Raw genomic sequence first — 21,666 nt, 5'->3', positions numbered from 1 at the left:
GATGTATGTAAGGATGAGGGTCCTGGCCACGAATATGTCTGTGCCACCTAATGATGTGGCCATGAAGGGAAAGTTTTTGAAGGTGTTACCTTCCACCATTGCTATAAGGCTAGTCAAAAATCTCCCTATGCATGCCTCACTACAAGACTTCCTGAGGGAAGCAGTGAAGATGGAATTTGCCTCAACACACACTTCGACCGCCTAGCTTCCAATAGAAGAGGGCTCATCGGGCATGGCAGCAACTCAAGAAGTAGTTAGAAGAAATCAAAGAAGGTCTGAAAGACAGAACCAGGGTGGATGGAACCCCACCCTTTGAAGCACAAATAAGAAGTGGCCTCTATTGCACCATCTACAAGGGCTCTGGCGATGGCTATTGGGAATGTCCCTCAAAGCGTAAGGTATCCACTTTGACCTCATTCTGCACATTTTGTGAAATTCATGGACATGATGCCTCTGAGTGTAGGTATCTTAAGGGATTGAGGAAGCTTCTACCAGAGTACTTGATTAGGGAATCTCTAGTCGCTACAATCAACATAGCTGCACCGACCACCACTTTGGGGCCAAAACCCCTAGTTCCTGCCCCTCTGAAGGCACTTGAACCACCTAGCCCTCCTACCATTCCACCTCCACTACTTCCTAATCCCCCCTTGCTCCAAGCTCATGCTCCCAAGCAGGATGGGGTTCCATAATTCTATCCTCCACCCTACTATGCATAGTATTAAATACCTATGTTACGAGGTGGCTATGGATCCTTTATTAACGCAGTTAACAGGGTGGGTTCTGAGGCGAAAGAGGAGGTGTAGGAAAAGGTACCAACTTTGAAAGACCATCATGTGCTACAGATGTGGCGAGCACAACCACTACCAAGATGACTATACACAACCATTGGGGGGACCCTATTATATGCACTGCAACACAAATGACCACTACACTAGAGATTTGTCCCAATGGCAGAGGGGAATCAACATGTCAACATGGTTGACATAGCAGTGGTGGGAGATGGTGACAAGCCCCATTTAATTGGTGCAGTGTTGGGAGTTGTGACATGGTCACAAACTAAAGGAGACAATAGTAAGGATGACTCAACATCAACATCAGAGGCCTCATCACCAACCAATACCAACCCAATCGCTAGAGGTGCCCGATCTCCTTCCTCCAAGGTGGATAGTGGGACCAGGAATGCATCACCCTTGCACTCTCCTATTAGTGGTTTAGAGAGAACCCAAAGGCTTCACAGCCATCAAGGCTTGTCACTAGCTCTAAAAGCATCTCAACTCCAAGTGAGGAATCTATGCCTTCAAGGTACTAGGAGGTGGTTAAGAGTGTCACCAAAGATCTTCAATCTAGTTTTGAAGATGAAGGCAGCACACCTCAATTTCCTTCCCACAAATCTAGAACAGGGAGGTTTGGAATGGAAGTGACAACTCTAGGATAGAAGTGTGAGAAGGAGTCACAAGCAAGCCCATCCACTTCCTCCCTAGGAAGCACATTCAATAAAGAGAAGGAGATGGGGGTGAGGCCCAGTGGTGCCCAAGGAAATGGGAAACGAGTGATGGAAGAGACACCACACAAGACAATGATTCAGAATTCAAAGTTACATTCTCTCCCTTGCATGAGCTTCGACCCTCAGCCAGAAGCTCGATGGATGAGGGCACAAATGGCTACTTACTATCTAGCCCTATTCTTTGATTGAATATTTGATGGATTTTAGGCCCAACATCACCCTATGACAACTTTGTTTATTTTCTGTAGTATACATGTAGCTTAGGACCTCGGGTCGTATTCCAATGTGAGACGTAGGCTTAAGTGTGGTAAGCAAACATAGTGCAAGCATGTGTGAAAGGAACGTGCATCATCATGACTGGGGTAACGAAGGCTTTTGCCTTCATTTGGGGTTGAAGGGTTTAGGAGGAGTTTAAGGGCTAGAGGGAGGTTCAGGGTTCAAAAGGAGGTTCCAAGGTTTTAAAGAGGTTCAGGGATCAGGAGGATACAAGGTCTACGGTAGAATACATGGCAGAGAACTCCTCTCCCTCGTAGATGGTAGAGGTCAAGGGTTGAGGGACTAAGGGTTTAGGGGTAGCATAGGAGTGGGAGACGAAGAAGGTGTAAGAGGAGCAGGGAGGAGGAGAGGGTGGAGAAGAGAGGAGGAGGGTGGAGAAGGGAGGAGGAGGAGGGAGGAGGAGAGGGAGAGGAGGGAGGAGGAGAGGGAGGAGAAGGGAGGAGGAGGAGGGAGGAGAAGGGAGGAGGAGAAGGTGGGAAGGGAGGAGGAGGAGGGAGGAGAGGACAGGTTGCAAGGTTGGAGGAGAGGGGAGGAGGAGTTGCAAGGTTAGGACATGCTTTTAGACGTGGAGTGCAAAGAAGCATGGACACTTGGAGACAATTGCTTAGAATACCAAAGTAGAATTCAACACAATGCCCCAAAGAGTGTGGGCTTCATCCCAAGTTAGAGAGCTTCTCTCCCTGCATGTAGGAATTGTAAGACATTCTCTCTCTACATGTAGAACTTGCATGTAGGAGTTGCAAGTTGCATGTAGGAGTTGCATATAGAACTCGCATGTAGAACATGCATGTAGGAATCGCATGTAGGTCTTGCATATAGAACTCCCATGTCGAACATGCATGTAGGAATCGCATGTAGGACTTCCATATAGAACATTCAAGTTGGATTCCTAAGAGGGATTATTCCTAGCCTTATGCAAGTACAAGCGGATTCTTGCTGCTACTCTACACACACATTCTATAGGCCTCTCGTGGGGCCCTCGACGTAAGAGAAAGGCATGCCTTGCACTTTTCCCTTATACATTAGTGCACTCACATGCCTATGTTGTCCTTGTTTAAGAATGGGCACCCATATGTCCTAAAGGATCGAGCTTATAAGTTGCCTTTCTAAATTACCTTCTTGTACCTTTTCATTTCATTTTAATGAATTTTCTTCCATGCAAAAAAAATAATGGGCACCTCTCCTTCAAAAATATAATGACCATTTGGCACCTAGTTGAAAGAAAACAATAATGGCCTAGCACAACTTGGGATTGTTCTTGTCTTATGCCTAAGTTGAAAATTTCACATCATATTCAACTCTCTCTTTTCAACCCCCTCCCTAGTCTGACATGACTTTAATGGGCCACTTGGAATACATGGCTAAGTTTTTGAATGCTCGAGACTCTATCAGTGTGGGCAAGTCATGTACGTCAAGTCTATGCACAACGTTTATGCACGGCCCCCATATCTTCATTAGAGTTGAATTGGGTCTACTGCACCAACTTCTTTAATATTTTTCCTTGAAATGACATATTTCCTTATGAACAAATATATTTTATAATTGCTTCAACTACTTTTCTACTGCAAGGATCTCTTATTGCTAACCTTGAAGCTTTGGTGGTTTTAGACTAGATCACGATGATCATGCAAATCCTCTTGGAGATGGGCTTCGAACTAGGGAGGTTCAACCATTTGGATCTTCGTTTCTACTAGATTCCTCCACTTTACGTTGATTATAGTTAAACATTGCCAATGTGACATCTAGCTCATATTGTCATTTATGTTTTTCCATGACGCGGAGGTGAACTTTTAGTTGAGCTTCACGCATGAGGAGCTTGTGTGTGGTTTGGCGACAGGAGTTATCAGATTGCCGCTGGAGGCAAAGGTGGAGCAGGCACACATCTGGCCCCTCCAAAAGTGTGAGAAGCTGTTTGGGGTGGAAACCTCCTTCATGATGAAGTGGGCACGGAAGATCGGTATTGAGCCGGTATCCACCCTAGGATGGCGCTGAATGGGATCTTTGTTCATTATGTAGCCACCCTTGGAGTTTTGATTTTATGTCTTTGTAAAAATATGAGGAAATGGAGATTGGACTTGACAAGCTTCACTTGCGAGCTTACCCCCGTGATCTTCGAACTTACCCCCGTGATCTTCCAAGGTGATAGCAACCTGTGACGGGACTTTCAACAACCAACGAAGCAAAGCCATGATTCCGACGTTGATTTTGACGCATGAGTGCACAGATCTCAACTTCCTCGTAGGAAGTGCGAATGATCAGACGGCTGTAATTAAATTCCAGTCGACCGTAGACGTTGACCTGAAATAACAACACCCCCCCTTTCTCCTTGCCCCCAAACGCACCAAACCAAAAGCCCTCAACTAATGCAATGGTCCTACCTATGATAAGAAGGGAAATGCTAGGACCACATGATTGATGTACACGTTTGCCAATTGAAGTGGAGATTGGAGATTAAGTCATGCAGTTGTGGAGTAGCAAAGCTGGAACACGTGTGAAGGAGTGGTGGAAACTTGGAAGCTGGGATTGCGAGGAGGGAGGAGTGGTGTGAGGAAGAGGGCCAATGGACTCCTAGTTGGGCGAAAAATTCAAGGCCACAAGTGCCAAGCTGGACATTATCACAAAAAAAGAGAGTTCCATGAACGAAAAATGGCCCCCAAAAAAAAGGCCCCTGTGTTTGTCGGAACACGTGGCAGGAATGGGGGAGCCAGAGCCGCCGATCTTTGTAAGGATCCGACGGCAGGAAAGGCTCTGAGGCCCACCCACTACAGTGCAAATGATTGGCGGGTTTCGATACTATAATAATAATAATAATAACGATAAAAACTTAAAAGTAGTTAGTGGATATAGATTCTGGCAAGATTCGCGGGGGATCTAAACTTTACGTAGAAGTAAAAAGTGCATGAGGGAATCGCGGGATGAATATTCTCTCTCTTCGTGTCTCTCTTTGGAAACTGCAGTTAGTATTTCATGCAAGTTCGCCATCGCCATAGCCAACCTTCACAAGCTCACGGTTCGCCATCGCCTTCTCCATCTCCATAGCACATTGTCCCTTCGTTTTTGCCTTTTCCCTTGTCGATTTCCCAATTGATTTCCCAATCGATTTCTCTCTCTCTCTCTCTCGCCGCTTTTCGCTGCGTTTTATCCACTCCGCCAGTACTTTTCTTCCTCCAATCTGTTCCGACCCGCTTCCAGCTACCCCACCTCCTGTCCTGTACTCTGCTTGCACAATCTGTCTCCTTTTGTCTGCATGGCCGTCATACACCCTGCTCCTTGGCCTCCTACTCCTCGCCCGCCAGTCCTTGCTTGGCTGGAACAATCTGTTGCCCGCAGCAACATCATATTGCACGGGTGAGTCCTCCGATCTGCGCCCAATTACAATCCTTGGTCCTTGCAGCTGCCATCGCAAATGCCTAAATCCTTCTACCCAGCTGTACTTCCTTTCTCCCATGCATACCCCTCGTTCACCTGAGCAATGGCATGATTTGTCTTTTTGCAGCTTCCTGTCTTATCATCCCTTCCCTTTCTTGCTTTGCAGGGGTAAAGAATGTAATATATCTCAACGAGGCGCCTCTCTTTTGCTATGGAGGACTCGGCTACTAGTCGAAGAGTCAGTGGGACTGTTCGGAAACCAACTTCGTCTACTGTTGTGCGGCGGTCCCCTGTCTTTACAACTTCTTCTGGTCTCGGCTCGTCTGCAAGAACCATGGAGGAGAAAGTTAACGACCTTGTGGAAGGAGTCCCGAAAGAACGTGTTGTGAGGAGGAGCTCCAGCAATGGGAGGGAGAGATGGGACGGGGAAGTAGCTGGTGTTGGATGGGACTGGCGGGCAAGACAGTGGGTTGACGGGCCGGCTGGGCAGCTTATCAACGAACTAGATGGGAACTCCAAGGCGAGAACCCACGCCGGAAGGAAGGTGAACGAAGTAAAAGCCCCTGCGAAAGCTGCAGGGATGGGTAGAAGAACTGTGCAGAGGGGCATCCAAACAGGATGTGTGAGCGAATTGGAAGGAATTACCGAAAGAGAGCTTTGCGATCCGAGAACAGATACGGAGCAGATTGCTGCCAGGCTACGCAGGGGGAAGGTAGGGATTAGAAGCAGACGACGAGGATACCCTGTTCTCGACATACCGTCCCGACGGAAGCTCACGCGAAGAGATCATCCACGGAGAAAGAGAGATCTTCAAAATTCCTCAGATCGATCGCAAAGCGGGGCAAGGCACGAGACGACAGACCCACAAGCCGCTCTTGCCCTTTCTAATCTTCACGCCACAAATTCGTTTTCTTTGTTAACTTTGGAGGATTATCTCAGAGCACGTGCCACGGCTCGCCAGCAACGGGAAGAGAACATTGGATCGTTCTTCTATACAGACGTGGGATCTCCAAGGTCAACCCCTGGCTCAAAATACGACTCTGGTAGCAAGTATTTGGACAGGACCACTAACAAAAATTCGAGGCGACTTTCCTCAGCTGAAATCGCAAAGGGCCAAAGTCAGCAGCATCGGTTATCGGAGTTACAGGTGAGAATGTACGGTTCTGCAGATGCAGGGGATGAGGAAACAGATGGGTTGCCCTCTGAAAGATCCGGCTGCGGAATGTCTTGGCATTGGTCCAGCGGCCACCACACTAAAAATGACAGTTTCACGGATTATGCTGGAAGCTGCTTCCCGGTTTCAAGTAGAAGAATCGGGAGGAAATTGATTTGCACAAGCAGGGTGGGTAAGTACCATTCGGAGATGTCAGTCTCCTCTTTCGATTCAGACATGGAAACTGTTCCATTGATGACAGAGCCAGAGCCATTTCATGAGTACAGTGATGATGTTCCTGCCTCTTCTGTGGAGCAAGATTCTCCGCGCGTGGAATTACTTGATGGGTTTAAATTGAAACGCTTTAGCAGGTTTAAGGAAGACAGACGTAATGGAAGTAGCTCTCGCAAGCCGCCGGAATCTGGAGGATCGTCAAATTTTACGCCTAATAGAAATCACAGCGAGGGTATACATAAGCAGCATAGAAGCCTGAGTCAGAAATATCGTCCCAAGTCTTTTAAGGATCTAGTAGGGCAAGGTATGGTTGTGCAGTCATTGTCTAATGCCATATCGAAAGGCAAAATAGCCCCGGTGTACCTGTTCCATGGGCCCAGAGGCACAGGGAAGACATCTGCAGCTAAAATTTTTACAGCTGCCATGAACTGCATGTCAATAGAAGAGCTTAGACCTTGTGGGTTGTGTAAGGAATGTGTTTCCTTAGCCACAGGAAGGAACTTCGATGTAAAAGAGGTTGATGCAGCAGGAAACAATGAGATTGAGAGCATGCGGCTGCTCTTGAAACACATCTCCCTGCCTCCATCGGCTTCTCAATACAAAGTCTTTATTATAGATGACTGTCACATGTTGACAGCTGAGGCATGGAATGCCTTCTTAAAAAGTTTGGAGGAACCACCTAACTATGTTGTGTTCATCCTCATTACCACAGATCTTGAGAAGCTGCCTCGTACTGCAATCTCCCGGTGTCAGAAATTCTTGTTCCCTAGAATCAAAGATTCAGATATGATATTGAGACTCCGAAAGCTTGCTCTACAAGAGACTATTGATGTGGAACTAGAAGCACTGCAATTTATTGCAGGTAGAGCAGATGGATCTTTGCGTGATGCAGAAACAATGCTTGATCAGCTAAGCCTGCTTGGGCAAAGAGTTACTCTGCCAGTAGTGCAAGAGCTGGTGAGATATCTACTTGTTTGTTCACTGTTTTATAGGACTTGTCGGCAATCAGGAAGATTCCTAAGATTACTCAGTGTTGTTTGTATAATTCATCTGGGATGTTATCTTACGTCGTTACTGAATCCTTCTATGTTATTACAAATCCAGAACTATAGAATCTTCACAATAATGCAGCAGGTTTGATATCATGCTTTTACTTCTTCAAAGATTTTTCTTCATGAAAGGTTTCTAATTTGGATGCTGCTTCGCTTCCAGGTTGGGCTGATTCCTGATGCTAAACTGGCACAATTGCTTGAATTGGCTTTATCACCTGATACAGCTAGTACGGTGAACACTATCAGGGAGTTCATAGAAACAGGAGTGGAACCTCTGGCTCTCATATCTCAACTCGCTACGCTGATCACCGATATCCTTGCCGGGAAAAACAGGACTGCAGGATATAAAATCAACAAAGGTGCTCTCCATCCTAGAGTCCCAAACACTCCAGATCTTGTCGATGGTTTAGAACGTGCTTAAATTTAATGCCTGATGAATTTTATATTCTGACTGTTCAGTGAGAAACGATGAGCAAGCAAGACTTCAACAAGCTTTAAGAATCCTGTCAGAAGCCGAGAAGCAGCTCCGTTCTTGCAGTGATAGAACCACGTGGTTAACAGCAGCTTTCCTTCAGTTTGCTCCAAGTGATTCTTGCGCATCTCTGGGTACAAGTGTAACTCAAAGTCCTCTTACCTTTCTTGACACAAGTGAAAAGGAGACATTGGAATTGGACTGTCCTGGTACGAGGCAGTCCTGGGAGAGTGAAAACAAGTGGAGCTCCCATTCTCAACTACAGCTGGAGTATGTCCCAGTCTCTAATCAAGGAACAAAGAGGTGGGAAGGGGAAGCAATGCGTAAGCAGATAGATATCCACAAGCACCACTTCTCTGGCCCTTTTTCAGACAATAAAATTCATCCTTGTGAACATTCTCCTCAGGCAGGGACTGTTGTCAAAGGTGTAAAACCTGGTCCAAGTCGAAATCAATCACAAGTCATACCACTTACATATTCTTGCCGCATGACTGCAGTAGATGACAGGGAGGTCAGCACTACGAGTCCATGCAAAATGGACACCATTTGGGGAAAGGTCTTGGAAGGTAGTCACTCAAATGTGCTCAAGCAGCTTTTGCGTGGGGAGGGTAAACTGCTCTCACTTTCAGTTACGGAAGGTAGGCTTCTGCTCATGGTCATCCTGTATTCCCTTTCTGTCATTAATTATATTTCTGCCACAGCTGAATTTTAGAATTTTGGGTTATGACATTGAAGTTTAATACTACTTCAAATCCTCATTCCAAGTCTTGCCAAATGCTCTACAATTGGCCTGGCCTATTCTAGGTTTCTTATAATTTGCTAACCCAGCTTTTGATGCGTACAGGTTTCGCAGTTGCCCACCTGGAATTCCATCATCCTGAGCATAGGGACATGGCAGAGAGAGCAAAAGCAGACATTGCAAATGCATTTCAGGTGGCACTTGGCTGTCCAATAAAGGTGGAGATCAGCTTATCATCTTTGCAAGAGGAAGATAAATTTGCTCGTAGGGGAGATGCCCCATCTGCATTAAAGCATACAGAGTATCGCAGTAGGCATAAGAGAATGGCATCATTACCAAAGGAAGATGCTAAATCTCAGCTTATAAGCTATGAGAATGCTTCCCGGCAAGATCAAAGGAGAATTCGAAGCAGTTCATTCAAAAAATTGTCTAGTTCTTTTAAAAATACAGAGAGTAGCACTTCTAACAGGAGAAGTACAGATCTTTCAAACAGAGACCATGATGGCAGCACCCTGAACAGTGGTAAGTCAGAAGAAGGTGGAGGTCAAATGATAACGTCGAAGCATCAAGCTTTGGAAGGAGGAGAGAAAAAAAGAAATGCATGTAAACATCATGAAGTGCAAAAGGGGCAAACTCGTTCAGGGGGATGGAGCTCAGATGGGCTTGTTTCGCAGCAATACGAAAATAATATCAGTTATGATTATCTCCATGATATGAAGAGAAAAGAAGAGAGGAATTCGACTGATGAAGCAAGATCTACTTCGTCTCTCCAGGCTTATGACAATATCAATGACATTGATAAAGAGAGCTCGTGAGTACCTGTCCTAAATCGTGAAGATACACATTCTTGATAATTTCTAACTTAGGCATCCTTGCAATGTCTTTTGTTATAACAAAATCGTGTATTTCATCAATTCTAATTCATCAAATAAGTTTCTCCTTGGTATGTGCAGCGACTCAGAGAGAGAAGTGAAATTTGGACCCAGTCTTCTATGCTGGAAAGGAACTCAAATGAATGACCACAAGGTAGAGATACAGCTCATCTTATTTCTGTTACATGCAATTGATTGGGGCCCAAGTTCGTTAAGAGAAATTGATTGTATCTCATCGTTATGGCATAAAGAAAACCCAGTATTGTCAGTTTGTCCTACACAATGTACTGGGTCGTCTTACAGCTCTCATGGCTCTTCGTTGAGCCTCTTCTGTCATAGAGTTAACAAAAAGTTAAATCTGTGGCAAGACTAGCATGAGTTAGAGCAGGTAGGAACCACCAAGTGTAAGGGGAGATGTGGTAATTCTATGATAGGTATTAAGGTTCCTGAATCTAAGCTAAGGTATGATGCTCCATTGATGAAAGTGAATGTTATCTGCCTCAGGTCAAGCACCAAAGGCTGAGGAGGAAAAGGAGAGCTAGAATTCTTCTGAGACTGATACCATGTGCAAAAGAAGAGGACAGAAATTAGACACTGTAACCTTGCAATGGGATGTCATAGTTTAAGGGTTGTTACTGTTACTGCTGCTGCTGCCGGTTCAGGAGATGTTAGTCCATCAAAGTTGCTACCCTTGTGGTATCATCAGAAAGCTGTCTGGATGGTATCTCTGTGCAACCGACTGCCATCCATCCACTGATACTCTATGCAAGTCAAACATGCAAAAGGTAAAGATTGCGTTTGTAAGTAGTGTTTTCTGCCATGCTAATGCATGTTTCCCAATTCGTAACTGTATTATAATCGTTTTTTAGCTCCCAAGAACAGCCCAGGAAGAGCATGCGTCTATTAAGGGATGTATTATTTTTTACAAATCACTGTAAGCACATCGGTCTACCATGAACAGAACGCACTAGAGCTGAGATAATGGAGCCTAATAAAAAATGATAGGCTGCTTTGAAGGATCTACATATTCCAGTCATTCATGGGATATAGAGGACTAGGATGCGGCCAAATGGTTCGGAAACAAAGGATTATATTTTCTAATCTGTGGTATGCTCATACATCTTTCTAATCTGTGGTATGCTCATACATCAATCTCTCTCTCTCTCTCTCTCCAGCTCCCCAGTCCATCCCGTCTACGAGGTAATGTTTGCTCCATGACCTCTTGTTCAAAATAATTGATTCATGACTGTTGCTTTTTATGCTCTACATTGCCTCTTATGTATTGCTCCATTGTAGGACACTTCCCATCACATTCTCCAGTCTTAAAACAACCACATGCTCATCCCCACATATAATTCGATATGAAGACCTAAAATTCTTGAAAAAGTCAAGAACACATGTGTAGATGTTTTGAGACTTGTTCTAGTCTCATTGAATTGAAAATATGAGAATGATGCTTTGAAATGAGATTTCTAAACATGATGTAGCGGATTGGCAATGCATGTTGCAATTGAGGTTTGTAATAAAAAACATGAGATAAATAGATGATGTTTTAAAAGAACCTTTGATAACTGAATTACCAATCATACAAGTTCATCATCAAGATACTACTCTAGTAAGCCTTTCCTTCTTGAAGGCACCCATGGCCATTGCTTTTTCCCATGACAATTCGCTTTCTTCAATTTTATTCTCAAATTCATCAAGTATCTATATTTTTCCTTCTGCTGTTGGTGTTTCACGTCATCCACCACGAAGGGCTTCTTTTTAGGAGTGGGAGGCAAATATTAATCCCATGGATCATCAATCACTTTCTTTAGATACCCATGCAAGTAGTGATTGATGTCAATTGGTGTTTTCCCAATGTGATTTGTTCCCGATTTGTCACATTTGTCCTTTCCAAGACTAACCATAAGACGTCAATCAAGTAGTTATTTTTCACATCAAGTAATTATGCACATCAAGTAGTTATCTTTTGCACATCAAGTAGTTACCTTTCACACATCAAGTAGTTATCTTTCACACATCAAGTAGTTATCTTTCACACCTCCATCCAAGCCTTCCAAAATGTTTGGAAAAAAATAATTTCCTTAGTTATTCATGTAGGCCTTATATGGGGAATCATCTAGTAATAACATGTTTGAATAATCCTGAGCAGTTTAGAGAAATCACCAAGCATAGTACAATGGTTTGAAATATGTAGTAATATTTTCTTTGTCAAGTCTCAACAAACATTGCACTTGGAAACAATTTTCTTGGCAAAGAAGGAAAGCTGACTCCCGATCTCTTCAATGCAACCCAGTCGATGGCTGAAATAATTGACATTGTCCTAGTTGCATCCCCATGAAAACATCCACGCTCATCACATTCATGTATCTCATTGTTGACCACAATACTAAACAAAGAACATTGCCTTCTTACAAATGACTTTGTCATTCCAACCATAGTATTATAGAAGTTTTAGAATAAAGTTCTTGTTATACCCCCTCAAATTCATTGAAATCTTTCCCCACCAGATTGTCATAGAATCTTTCATTAAATTCTATAACATTTTCCATACATATGCCTCTGGTAAGATTTTATACATGATATTTTTGGTTATAACTATTGTTCTTCTAAAGAGCCTCTCTTATAGCATAGCCACCTTTATATGTATCCAAGGCACATTTCCCAGTAAAAGTAATATGCCTCTTGAACTACTCAATTATCTTTTTTTTAAAAAGGGCTCTCTTTCAAAATTTCTTCAATGTCACAACTTGGCTCCATCCATCATAATTAAGAGAAGGAATCATAGTTGTAATGACAAGGTTATTCCAATCCTAGTGCCTCGCTTTCTTTTATATAAAAGCAAGGACAATAGAAACATTGCGACTAGTGGCATACTTCTTCTTAGTGTGAGTCCCTCTCATGTATCCTCCATATTCAATGTGAATACTATACTACCCTATATCTGAAGGAGAGTGTTATGTAGGTCACATGAGCCTTTACCATAAACACTATCAACACATATGTTTTGTTATGGATATTCTGTGAATAAACCTAAGAAACATTATGGAAGCATCAGTGTCCCACTCGTGAGCCATTCCTTCATATGTTGTGCCAAGAACCACCAATCAAATTTCATTCTTTAGACCTAAAGCTTCCTAGAGATTGATTAGGCCTACTTCCATTGAATCATCAATTAAAGATTTAGAAAGTGAAGAGCATATAATGGCTGTGTCTTCATCGGACCCACCTTGTATGATGACTTTGTCCCTCCATAACCCACATGTGAACCTTTATTTTTACCCTTGACCTTTGGTCTCTTTTCCTTCACTAATTGAGTAATCGTGTTTGTGCCTTGTTAGGTAGTTTAATTTCCTTTTGCCTTATGGGCTACCCTTGCTTTAGCTTGCAATCTTGTGAAAGCATCGAAAGGAATTGTATAACTTTCTCCTCTTTGTACAGCCAAACGTTTAGAGTTGTTGAATTTGGGTCTAGTACTAGAGTTTTGGACCTAGCATGATGAAGATGGTCATTTGCACCCATTACACAGGCGTTATGGGTCCATCGGTTTGTATAAACCATTTATTATTATATTGATGTGGGAAATCTACCACTCAATCCACCCATGACAATGGCAACACTATAAAGGGGATCTCCTCATAGTGCTATTAATATTTTGGAATTTTGTTTGCATTATAACTTGTAATATAGGGGTTGGATGATCATACTGTGTTCTTAGTAGCTGGGTCTCATTGAGGCATTATCCTCCTCTATGGTCAATTGATTGATTGGCACAATTCTTAGTGGTGGAGGCTATGGTGGCAAGTCCACTAGAGGCAATGGCACATCTTGTACCCTGTGCATGCCTCTTGGTATTTGGCTTACCACTTTATTTTGAGTTTGCGCCTGAGTAGAACTATTTAATGGTGCTGGATTGTTGCCTTGGAAGATAAATCACAAGTTCCTAGTTTGGGGGTATCAACACTGGTCGACTTTATAATTGCCCCCACCTTGCACAATGAGTAGAAGAGAGATTTGATTGGGCTTGTAGGTATGGACATTGTGAAGTGGTGTGGTTCTGCTGCTTTCATATGCCACACCATACTATATACCTTCAAGGATATAGGTGAGGGTTTGTGGGTCTCTATTTTTAATCCCTTAGCTTTGACTGTTAGCTTAGTAAATGTATCAATTCCTCCTCCATCATATCTTTCACCTAGACTTCATCCTCTTTAACCCCTTCACCATTTGACTCCTTGGAGGATATGGATACCTCTTATGAAGTGGTTATTGACCCTTCCTTAGGATCCAAGTTTTTCATACTATCCTCTAGAGTGATTACCATCTCACAACAAAGCTTGAAGTATGTGGAAGGTGGTTAGTGACAAAATCATGTATCCTTTTCCTTCTAAGACCAAGGACAAATTGAGGTAGCGACTATGTGTCAATTTCTCTATCTCTCTGTACCTAGAGATCATGTGTTTTATTTTGGCAATGTAATCTCTCAAAGACTCTCAATCATCATGTCTAATATTTTAAAGCTAGTTGATTGGACTCAATAATGAACCACTAGGAGAAAATCTCATAATAAAGGTTGCCTCTATTTTCTTCCCATTGATCTTTCTACTAGACTAAAGGTTTCCTTGCCAGGACTTGCCATTAGGATCAAGCCAAAGGCTTGTACTTTGATAAGATTTTCCAAATCTCTAAGGCCTTGAATATCTAAAGCCTATCACTATTGCCCAAAACCTTATTCATAAGCTTAAAGATATTTTTCCAAATAGAGATTATTCTCTACCAAATGTTGCTGATCCCCTTCCTAAAGCATCTACTGGGGCTCTGAGGGCATCCTTTATCATGACCAGTGAATTTGGTGGGGGCACTTGGTATGTAGAGAGTCTAATGGTTTAGGGACATAGGTATAACTAGGTTTAGGGCTCGGGGGGTGCACTATTAAGAAATTGTATGTATCATGTGCATTCAAGAAGTATTTTAAAAATCCCTCAATTAAAAATTTTCCCCAAATAAAAACACCCCTATTTACTTATGAACTAAGTGATTTTTTCCTAAAGTTAAACCCCTCCTGTTATTATAATCCTGTGAAATTTTTTTAAAAAGTTGAATGAAAATATCCCTCCTTTTGAATGCACGTAGTATACTAAATTTTGTTGAGATGAACCCCCTGAGGTTTAGCGACATCGGTAAAACTAGCTTCAAAATGGCTTGAAGTTGGGAAACTTATCCAATGCATGCTCAAGATGGCCATGCTAAGGTATGGGCATGGTTGGGATTCACATGGATGGAATTCGCATGCTTGCAACTAAGTTGGTACTTTTGGGGGCACATAAGGATTCAATGGTACCCCATGCAAATGCATTAGGTTGAGAACTTGGGCTCATCAAGGGTATTCGGGGATCCATATGTTTTGGCGGTGGTTGTGAGACTTCTCCTAGCCCTTGTGAAAAAAGTGAGGAGTAGAGAATAGTTGAGCCATGTCTTTGGCCAGTTGTGGATAAATAGTATTTGGAATCTAGTCTCTTGATATGTGTGTCGTCATACTAGTGGCGGGAACTATACCAAAACCATTGGATCCATTGGTAGCCCCCCTCCAATAGGATCCCATATATATTGCAAATCATGATAGGGTTTAGCTAAGAGGTTTGTATCTGAGTCAGTTATGTCATAGAGGAAAGCATTGGACTCATAAAGCAAGAGGTTGGTTTTGTAGTTGGGCATGCCATAAGTCTCAAGTATTGATTTTGGTAATGGAAACCTATAATATTTTTCCTAGCCATATATCTCATTCTCATTTAACTAGGTTTTCATGCTTTGTCCTAGTCTCATTAGTAAGTGGGTTAGAGGAGACCCAATTGGTGGATGTCCACATGTTTCTGTAATATTGGCCTATTTCTCGAGGTCTAAACTTTTAGATACTATACCCATGGAATTCTTCAAGCTTGATTCCTTGATAGGAAAATGTCAATGCACCAAGTAGGAACTAATTCACAAGACACTAGACTGCAATTAATGCAAAACTTGGGATATAGCTTGATAGCACATAGTTGGAGGAAATGTCCTTATGTTCTAGGTACATTCCAATCAAATGGGATCTCAAGTGGATATGTTTGTTGGTGCAAAGTATTGCCAAACCTAATTGCACATGTGGGAAGTCAATTTCATGTGTGGGTCACCAATTCCATGTGTGAAAATGCTACAACTCCTCAGTCATGACATAGTTTTTTCCTAGTGAGCGAAAAATGAACATTTCAATCTTCTATTGAATTTTATCTTTCAATTTGATGGTAGTTTTGTGCACCAGCAACAATAATCCCACATATAGAATTATTTTTTGGCCTAAATATATCTTCATGATTAGTGTTTCTTTAGCCCTATGCCGATCTAAACTTTTTATTGGACTCAATTGAGTGTGTATCAATTTGTATTTTCATTGTCATTGACTAGTCCTCCAAATACAATTCCATGTGTGGAATTTTAGTTGCCTTGTCATTGACTAGTCCTCCAATTTTTGAGTTTGGAAATGTGATCTAGGATGCTATCGGTGTGGCTCAAAGGCACTTGGAGGTAGCTCTATTTCACAGGAAATAATCTTGTAGATTTTCCTAATTTATTGATGAATTATATCTATGGAAGGAGGAATTTACATGGTCAAATTATGTTTCACAATTCTATTCATGCAATTGTGCATGTCATTATTAGGGGGTAGCTAGCAATAGGTGGTGCTAGTCTACCCAAAATTAGAATTTCCAATTGCCTATCAAGACACCGTCAATTCCACACATGGAAATATATGACTCTCTGCATGGATATAGACAATTCCATGCTTAGATCTATCAACTCCTCGTGAAAAACTTAATGTTACTATTTTTATTAGTTTCCAAATGCTTTTGGTACATTTGTGGCGGGATTTTGAGATTACGCTCATCGAGGGAGAAGTTCAAAATGTCAACTTATTTGTTTCGCAATTTATATCTCCAATTGAATGCTTGACCATATAAATTTTTGCTTCTCACTCTAGAAAATTTTAATTTTGAGCCAAGAAAATTAGAAAATCACGAATTTCTTACAGGGCCCCAAAATGAGCTTCGCTTTATCCTAATGTGTAATGGGTGTGGAGTTGAGTACCTATACAAGGACTACCCATTGTAGGTAGGGCTAGGACAAATGTTCATGTATAAAAGAATTTTTTGGGCATTTTTAGCTCATTATGCAGTTGCTCTCTTCTTCTCCTCACTTCTTATATTTTAGTTGTATCAATGATTGCTTTCCTTCCTTTGATCATTGCTACATCTCCATCCTCCCTTTCCTAGGCTTGCAATGCATTCTTTGCTTCATTCCCTCTTTGTCTCCCATCTTTTTTTTCTTGTGAAGAAGTATTGGATGCATGCTAGGAGAAACCCTTAAAATCTTTTATGTGAGTATCTATACATGTATATATACATAATGTATACATACATATACATGCATACATATGTATACATGTATATGTATATATATATATACATAACTATTTTGGTGCAGATTTTGGTGGTTTTTGCATCACCATTGTGTCCGGAGCAAGAAAAATCCCCCTCAATGACTTTTAAATCACTAAATTTGGCCTCTCGGGGGGAGGGGGGGCAGAATAACCAAAATAGGCCCCTGACAGGATTGTGCTTAAGAAAGCGATTTGGGCACTTGGCCAAGTGCCAAAATTTCTTTCTTAAGCACATTCCTGGCAAGTGCCTAATTCAATTGTTTTGACCTCTTCGGGAAGACATTTATAACACACTAAAAAATGCTCAAGCGGGAACTTCAAAATGTCAATTTATCTATTTCAAGATTTGGTGTAGCATTTATGACATGCTAGAAAACAAGAGCAGAAACTTCAAAATGTTAGTGTGACAAGCATATCTAGAGAGATAAAGTCCTTTTTTTAAAAAAAGAAACACATTTCCAATGTAACGTTGGCCTCTTTCTCATTGGATGATCTCTATTTTATGTCTTACCTAAAAGGTCCCAAAATGAGCTCCATCTTTTGCTAATGTAGTGGCACCATGGGGGTGGCTAATAGAATGTGTTGTTTATGGGGAATTTTGCAATACAATTTGGTCCTTAGTTGTGATAAAACTACAAGGAAGGTCTTTGGGTTGTGTCTATTTAAGTCTCAATCCTTGCCTTACATCATCGCTTGGAAGATGATGGGGCTAGTCACCTTGCATGGGTAGGGTTCATTATGCATCCTCTGGACATTATTTAATCATGGAAATGCCATGTCAGGTGCATCTCTAGGAATCAAAATGAACTAATTACCGAATCCACCTATCATCACCATCGTAACTGGAGGGAGTGTCATTAAAGAAGCATGAGCGATTATTAACACATTATGAGGTTAATGATTTTCACTAGGAATTTAACAGCCGGGTTATGCTACTTCCATACAGATTAATACTAAGAGGCATGTGCCCATTACTTGTCATAACTATACTCGTCCAAGTCCTATAGCTATTCTACCATCACTTGATTGATAGGCATGGGTTGAGATACTTGTGGCTAGGGAGTCAAGATTGGAAATGCAAGTGACGGTTTAGGCATGCTAATATGCCTCATTGTCTTTATTTACAAGGTTTGGTGTTGAGGTGAAGACAAGGCTTTAGGAATTTGGTGGAGCTTAAAGGGCGAGATGTTGTTTTTTGGGATATTTGTGGGATTAGATGTGGTGCTAGGAACTGCCATGATTACTGAATCACATGTAGTGAGCACAACAAAGGAGTGTTCTAGGTCTAAGTTGTAGGTGCTAGTATGATATTGCTTGTAGGGGACATGCCAAAGAAGTTTCTCTGTGCTCCATAAAGGGTGTGGGTTGATGGCATTTCTTGTTGTATCCTAATTTAAAAAGGTCTCTTTTCTTATACTCGTTTGAAGAAGTCTCTTTTCCTATACTCATTTGAAGACGTGTGTTAGCAGAGTAGTTTTCAATGTGTTCACTACCATTGAGACTTAGAGGTACTAGCTTTTTGAGATATTTTTTATAGGGTATTGATGAAGCTCTCTACCAAAGTTGATTTCAATGTTGTAATGCCATCTAAGCCTATGGACAACTTGCAGCACTAGTTAAGGGAGGTTGTCTTCCTATGGATCATAAGGTCATGGAGACAATGGTTTTGTAGTCCAAAGAAGTGAGGCAACATTTGATATTCAAACCATCTTTCCTTGTCTCCAAAACCTAACTTCACTTGTCTTGTGATGAAGACTCTTAAGCAATGCTCTATTTTTTGCTAGATGATGTGAAAGTGTGTTTTTGTGCTCCATTTAGTGCCACATAGATCAAATCTCATAGATAATGGTGGCTTCCCATAAGCTTAGCAAGCAAGACCACCTATTAACTATCCTTTCCATCTATGCACAACTGAAAGGTCCATAGCTTGGTCAGGTTGTTTATCTCCTCAAAGACCTTAATATTTGCTGAAATTGTTCCGATCACTATCTGGGATTGGCTTTCCCATTGAATTTATTCACTATTTTGGGGATGTGGTTCAATATTACTTTAGATGCCATATTTTTCTACTTAAGGGGCTAAATTGTTGCACATCCCCCTTTCCATTTCTCAAGAAATCCTTAAAAAACCCTATTTAAGGGGTTAACTTGAATCAATCCCCCCCCGATTCCCATTTCTTGATCAATCCTAAGAATTTCCTACTTAAAGAGCTACTTGTTGAGGTTTTTTATTATCATGAGGGTAGCCTAACATTGTTTGTCTAAAGGGATCACTCTGGTCTATGGGTCTACAAACTGGGTCATAGAGGTTTTGGATGTGGTTCTCAGGCTATGCCATATTGTGCTAACATTGGCAATGGTAGTGGCATGGGACGTCAACCTTGCATCACTATAGGACAATAAGGATCTAGAATGAAACCTTGGGATGCAAAGTAGGTCCCACCCATTTTCCATAGTCTAGGCATAGATGGCCTCCTAATTTTGGGTTATGTATAGTGATTATATCATTCCTCATGTGTGGGTTTAAAAGGGCACTCACTATTGGATGTGGCCTAATACTATCGACTGAATAAATAGCCTAATTACTAGCTAAGTTGAAAAATTTGAATTCGTGATTCAAAAAGTTCAGAAAATTCGGACGAATAATTCGTTTGGGGAAAAAAAATGAGCAAAAATTCGCTGCCACATCATGTTTTTTTCACAATTTGCCATGTCATCCGTCAATATTCATACGAATAGCTTATTCATATGAATAAAGCTAATAGTACGAATAATTTCTCTTATATAGGCCAACAATTGTTTGTACTTTGCTCATCTCATGCTTGGTTCTCGAGCTGAGCAATAGAGATCAAAGAAGGAAAAGAAAAAAAGGAAGGCCTCTTAGATTGCTCAAGCAATCTCTAAGGCCTAAAATAAGATGGAATTTTTGTTTTTGTATGTGTAAGTTCTTAGAAGCTTTTCTTAAAGTTCTTAAGATCTCATGTGAATTGTTTTTGTGGTTTTGTTTGTTAGAGTTCATAGAATCTCTTCTGTGATATTTTTGTGTGTTTTTTCTTGTTAGAGTTCTTAAGATCTCTTTTTTGAGTTCTTAAGATCTCTTGTGTAAATTGTTTTTATGTTTTTGTTATAAGAGTTCTTAGGATCTCTAGTGTAAATTGTTTTTGTGCTTTTGTTTGTTAGAGTCCTTAGGATCTCTTGTTTTTTATTTTTAAGATCTCTTATGTAAATTGCTTTTATGTTTTTATTTGTTAAATTTCTTAGAACCTCTTGTGTAAATTATTTTTGTGTTTTTATTTGTTAGCGTTCTTAAGATCTCTTGTTTGAGATCTTCAACTCTTGTATAAATTGTAAATTGTGTATTTATTTATATTAGTTTAAGTTTTTTGTGTGAAATGTGATTGTCTGTGTTCTTTCTTTTGTGAAAAAATATATAAGCAAATTTTTTGGGTTGTAATTGTAATTCTCTTATGTGAATAAATACTAGTTTACTTATTATGTGAAAAAAATTTACATGAATGCATTTTGTGAAATAAATTTATTTCTTATGAGTAAATTAAAATGTATTCTTATGTAAATAGATTTTAATGAATAAATTCTATGAAATAAAATTATAAACCATTAATGCCAATAACTTGGCAATGCATCATTTGTATAAGTCTATAGTAAACACCTTAGTAAATATATTACTAAATAAATACCATAGTTATTATAATATAAAATATATTAATATAAATTCAAATATTTTGTTAAAGTAAAATAACTTCATTGAATAGATAATAAAAAGTTACACACTTTATCGTTTTACAGTTCCTTGATCCGAGTTGTAGATCACATGTTATGTCCATGGGGATCCCCATGGCCATAACTTGAGATCCGTAGCTCGGATTGAGGAGCTCTAAAAAGGGAAAGTGTGTGGTTTTTTATTATCCATTCAATGGCCCAATATATGATCCAAAAAAAAATTACATAATGTATTCGTACAAATAAGTTATTCGTACGAATAAGTTATTCGTACGAATAAGTTGTTTGTACGAATAAATTAGGAAAAATCGTTGGATTTGTTTTAAATCGGGAAAATCGTGAATTTTTGTGTTTTTTCGAATCAAAAAAAACATCGAGCGAATTAATGCAACTTAGATTACAAGGGGTTGGTAGCATAGATCTTGATTATAGCACAAGTGGTTTTTATGTGAGATCTCCCTCAACACTAGCTCCATGGTTGTCACTAGATTTTGAAGGAATGATTCCTAGGAAGACATGTCAAAGTTATACTCAACCTAATTCCCTTATCTTCTTCTACATTGGATTTATTTATGTAACTCATGGATTTGCAAACCACATGAATTTTTGATCGATTTGGATTTTTGCATTTATTCATGACTTTTTTGCCTAATCCAAGCTATACTTCTACTCCTCCACTACTTGATCCATCATAATATTCTAAGAAAAATTGAATATGTTTTTAATTTTTGAGAAGGGGGAAAAATAATGATAGGTGGATATTATTTGGATAGAACTA

General features: G+C 40.7%; 1 protein-coding gene across 1 annotated transcript; it reads left to right on the top strand.

Moving 5' to 3' along the window:
* The first annotated feature begins 4,888 nt into the window (after nt 1-4,888).
* Nucleotides 4,889-10,780, top strand: LOC147892903 (protein STICHEL-like 1). Its single transcript, XM_087387086.1, has 7 exons — nt 4,889-5,128; nt 5,316-7,493; nt 7,749-7,947; nt 8,048-8,698; nt 8,905-9,610; nt 9,753-9,825; nt 10,176-10,780. The coding sequence occupies exons 2-7, from the start codon at nt 5,361-5,363 to the stop codon at nt 10,260-10,262; spliced, it is 3,849 nt and encodes a 1,282-aa protein (XP_087243212.1). The 5' UTR covers nt 4,889-5,128; nt 5,316-5,360; the 3' UTR covers nt 10,263-10,780.
* Nucleotides 10,781-21,666: the final 10,886 nt, after the last annotated feature.

The sequence above is a fragment of the Dipteris shenzhenensis genome, chromosome 16, assembly GCF_047967505.1.
Source record: "Dipteris shenzhenensis isolate YYH24624 ecotype China chromosome 16, Dip_SZ_1.0, whole genome shotgun sequence".
NCBI classification, from domain to species: Eukaryota; Viridiplantae; Streptophyta; class Polypodiopsida; order Gleicheniales; family Dipteridaceae; genus Dipteris; species Dipteris shenzhenensis.
This window is presented reverse-complemented; position numbering and strand designations above follow the sequence as displayed.

What these genes read in the sequence shown, in the direction of transcription:
- LOC147892903 (XM_087387086.1), top strand. Translation starts at nt 5,361, where the DNA reads ATGGAGGACTCGGCTACTAGTCGAAGAGTCAGTGGGACTGTTCGGAAA. An exon ending in TGCCAGTAGTGCAAGAGCTG is followed by an intron (nt 7,494 to 7,748) that starts GTGAGATATCTA and finishes CTTCGCTTCCAG; the next exon opens with GTTGGGCTGATTCCTGATGC. An exon ending in CTCACTTTCAGTTACGGAAG is followed by an intron (nt 8,699 to 8,904) that starts GTAGGCTTCTGC and finishes TGATGCGTACAG; the next exon opens with GTTTCGCAGTTGCCCACCTG.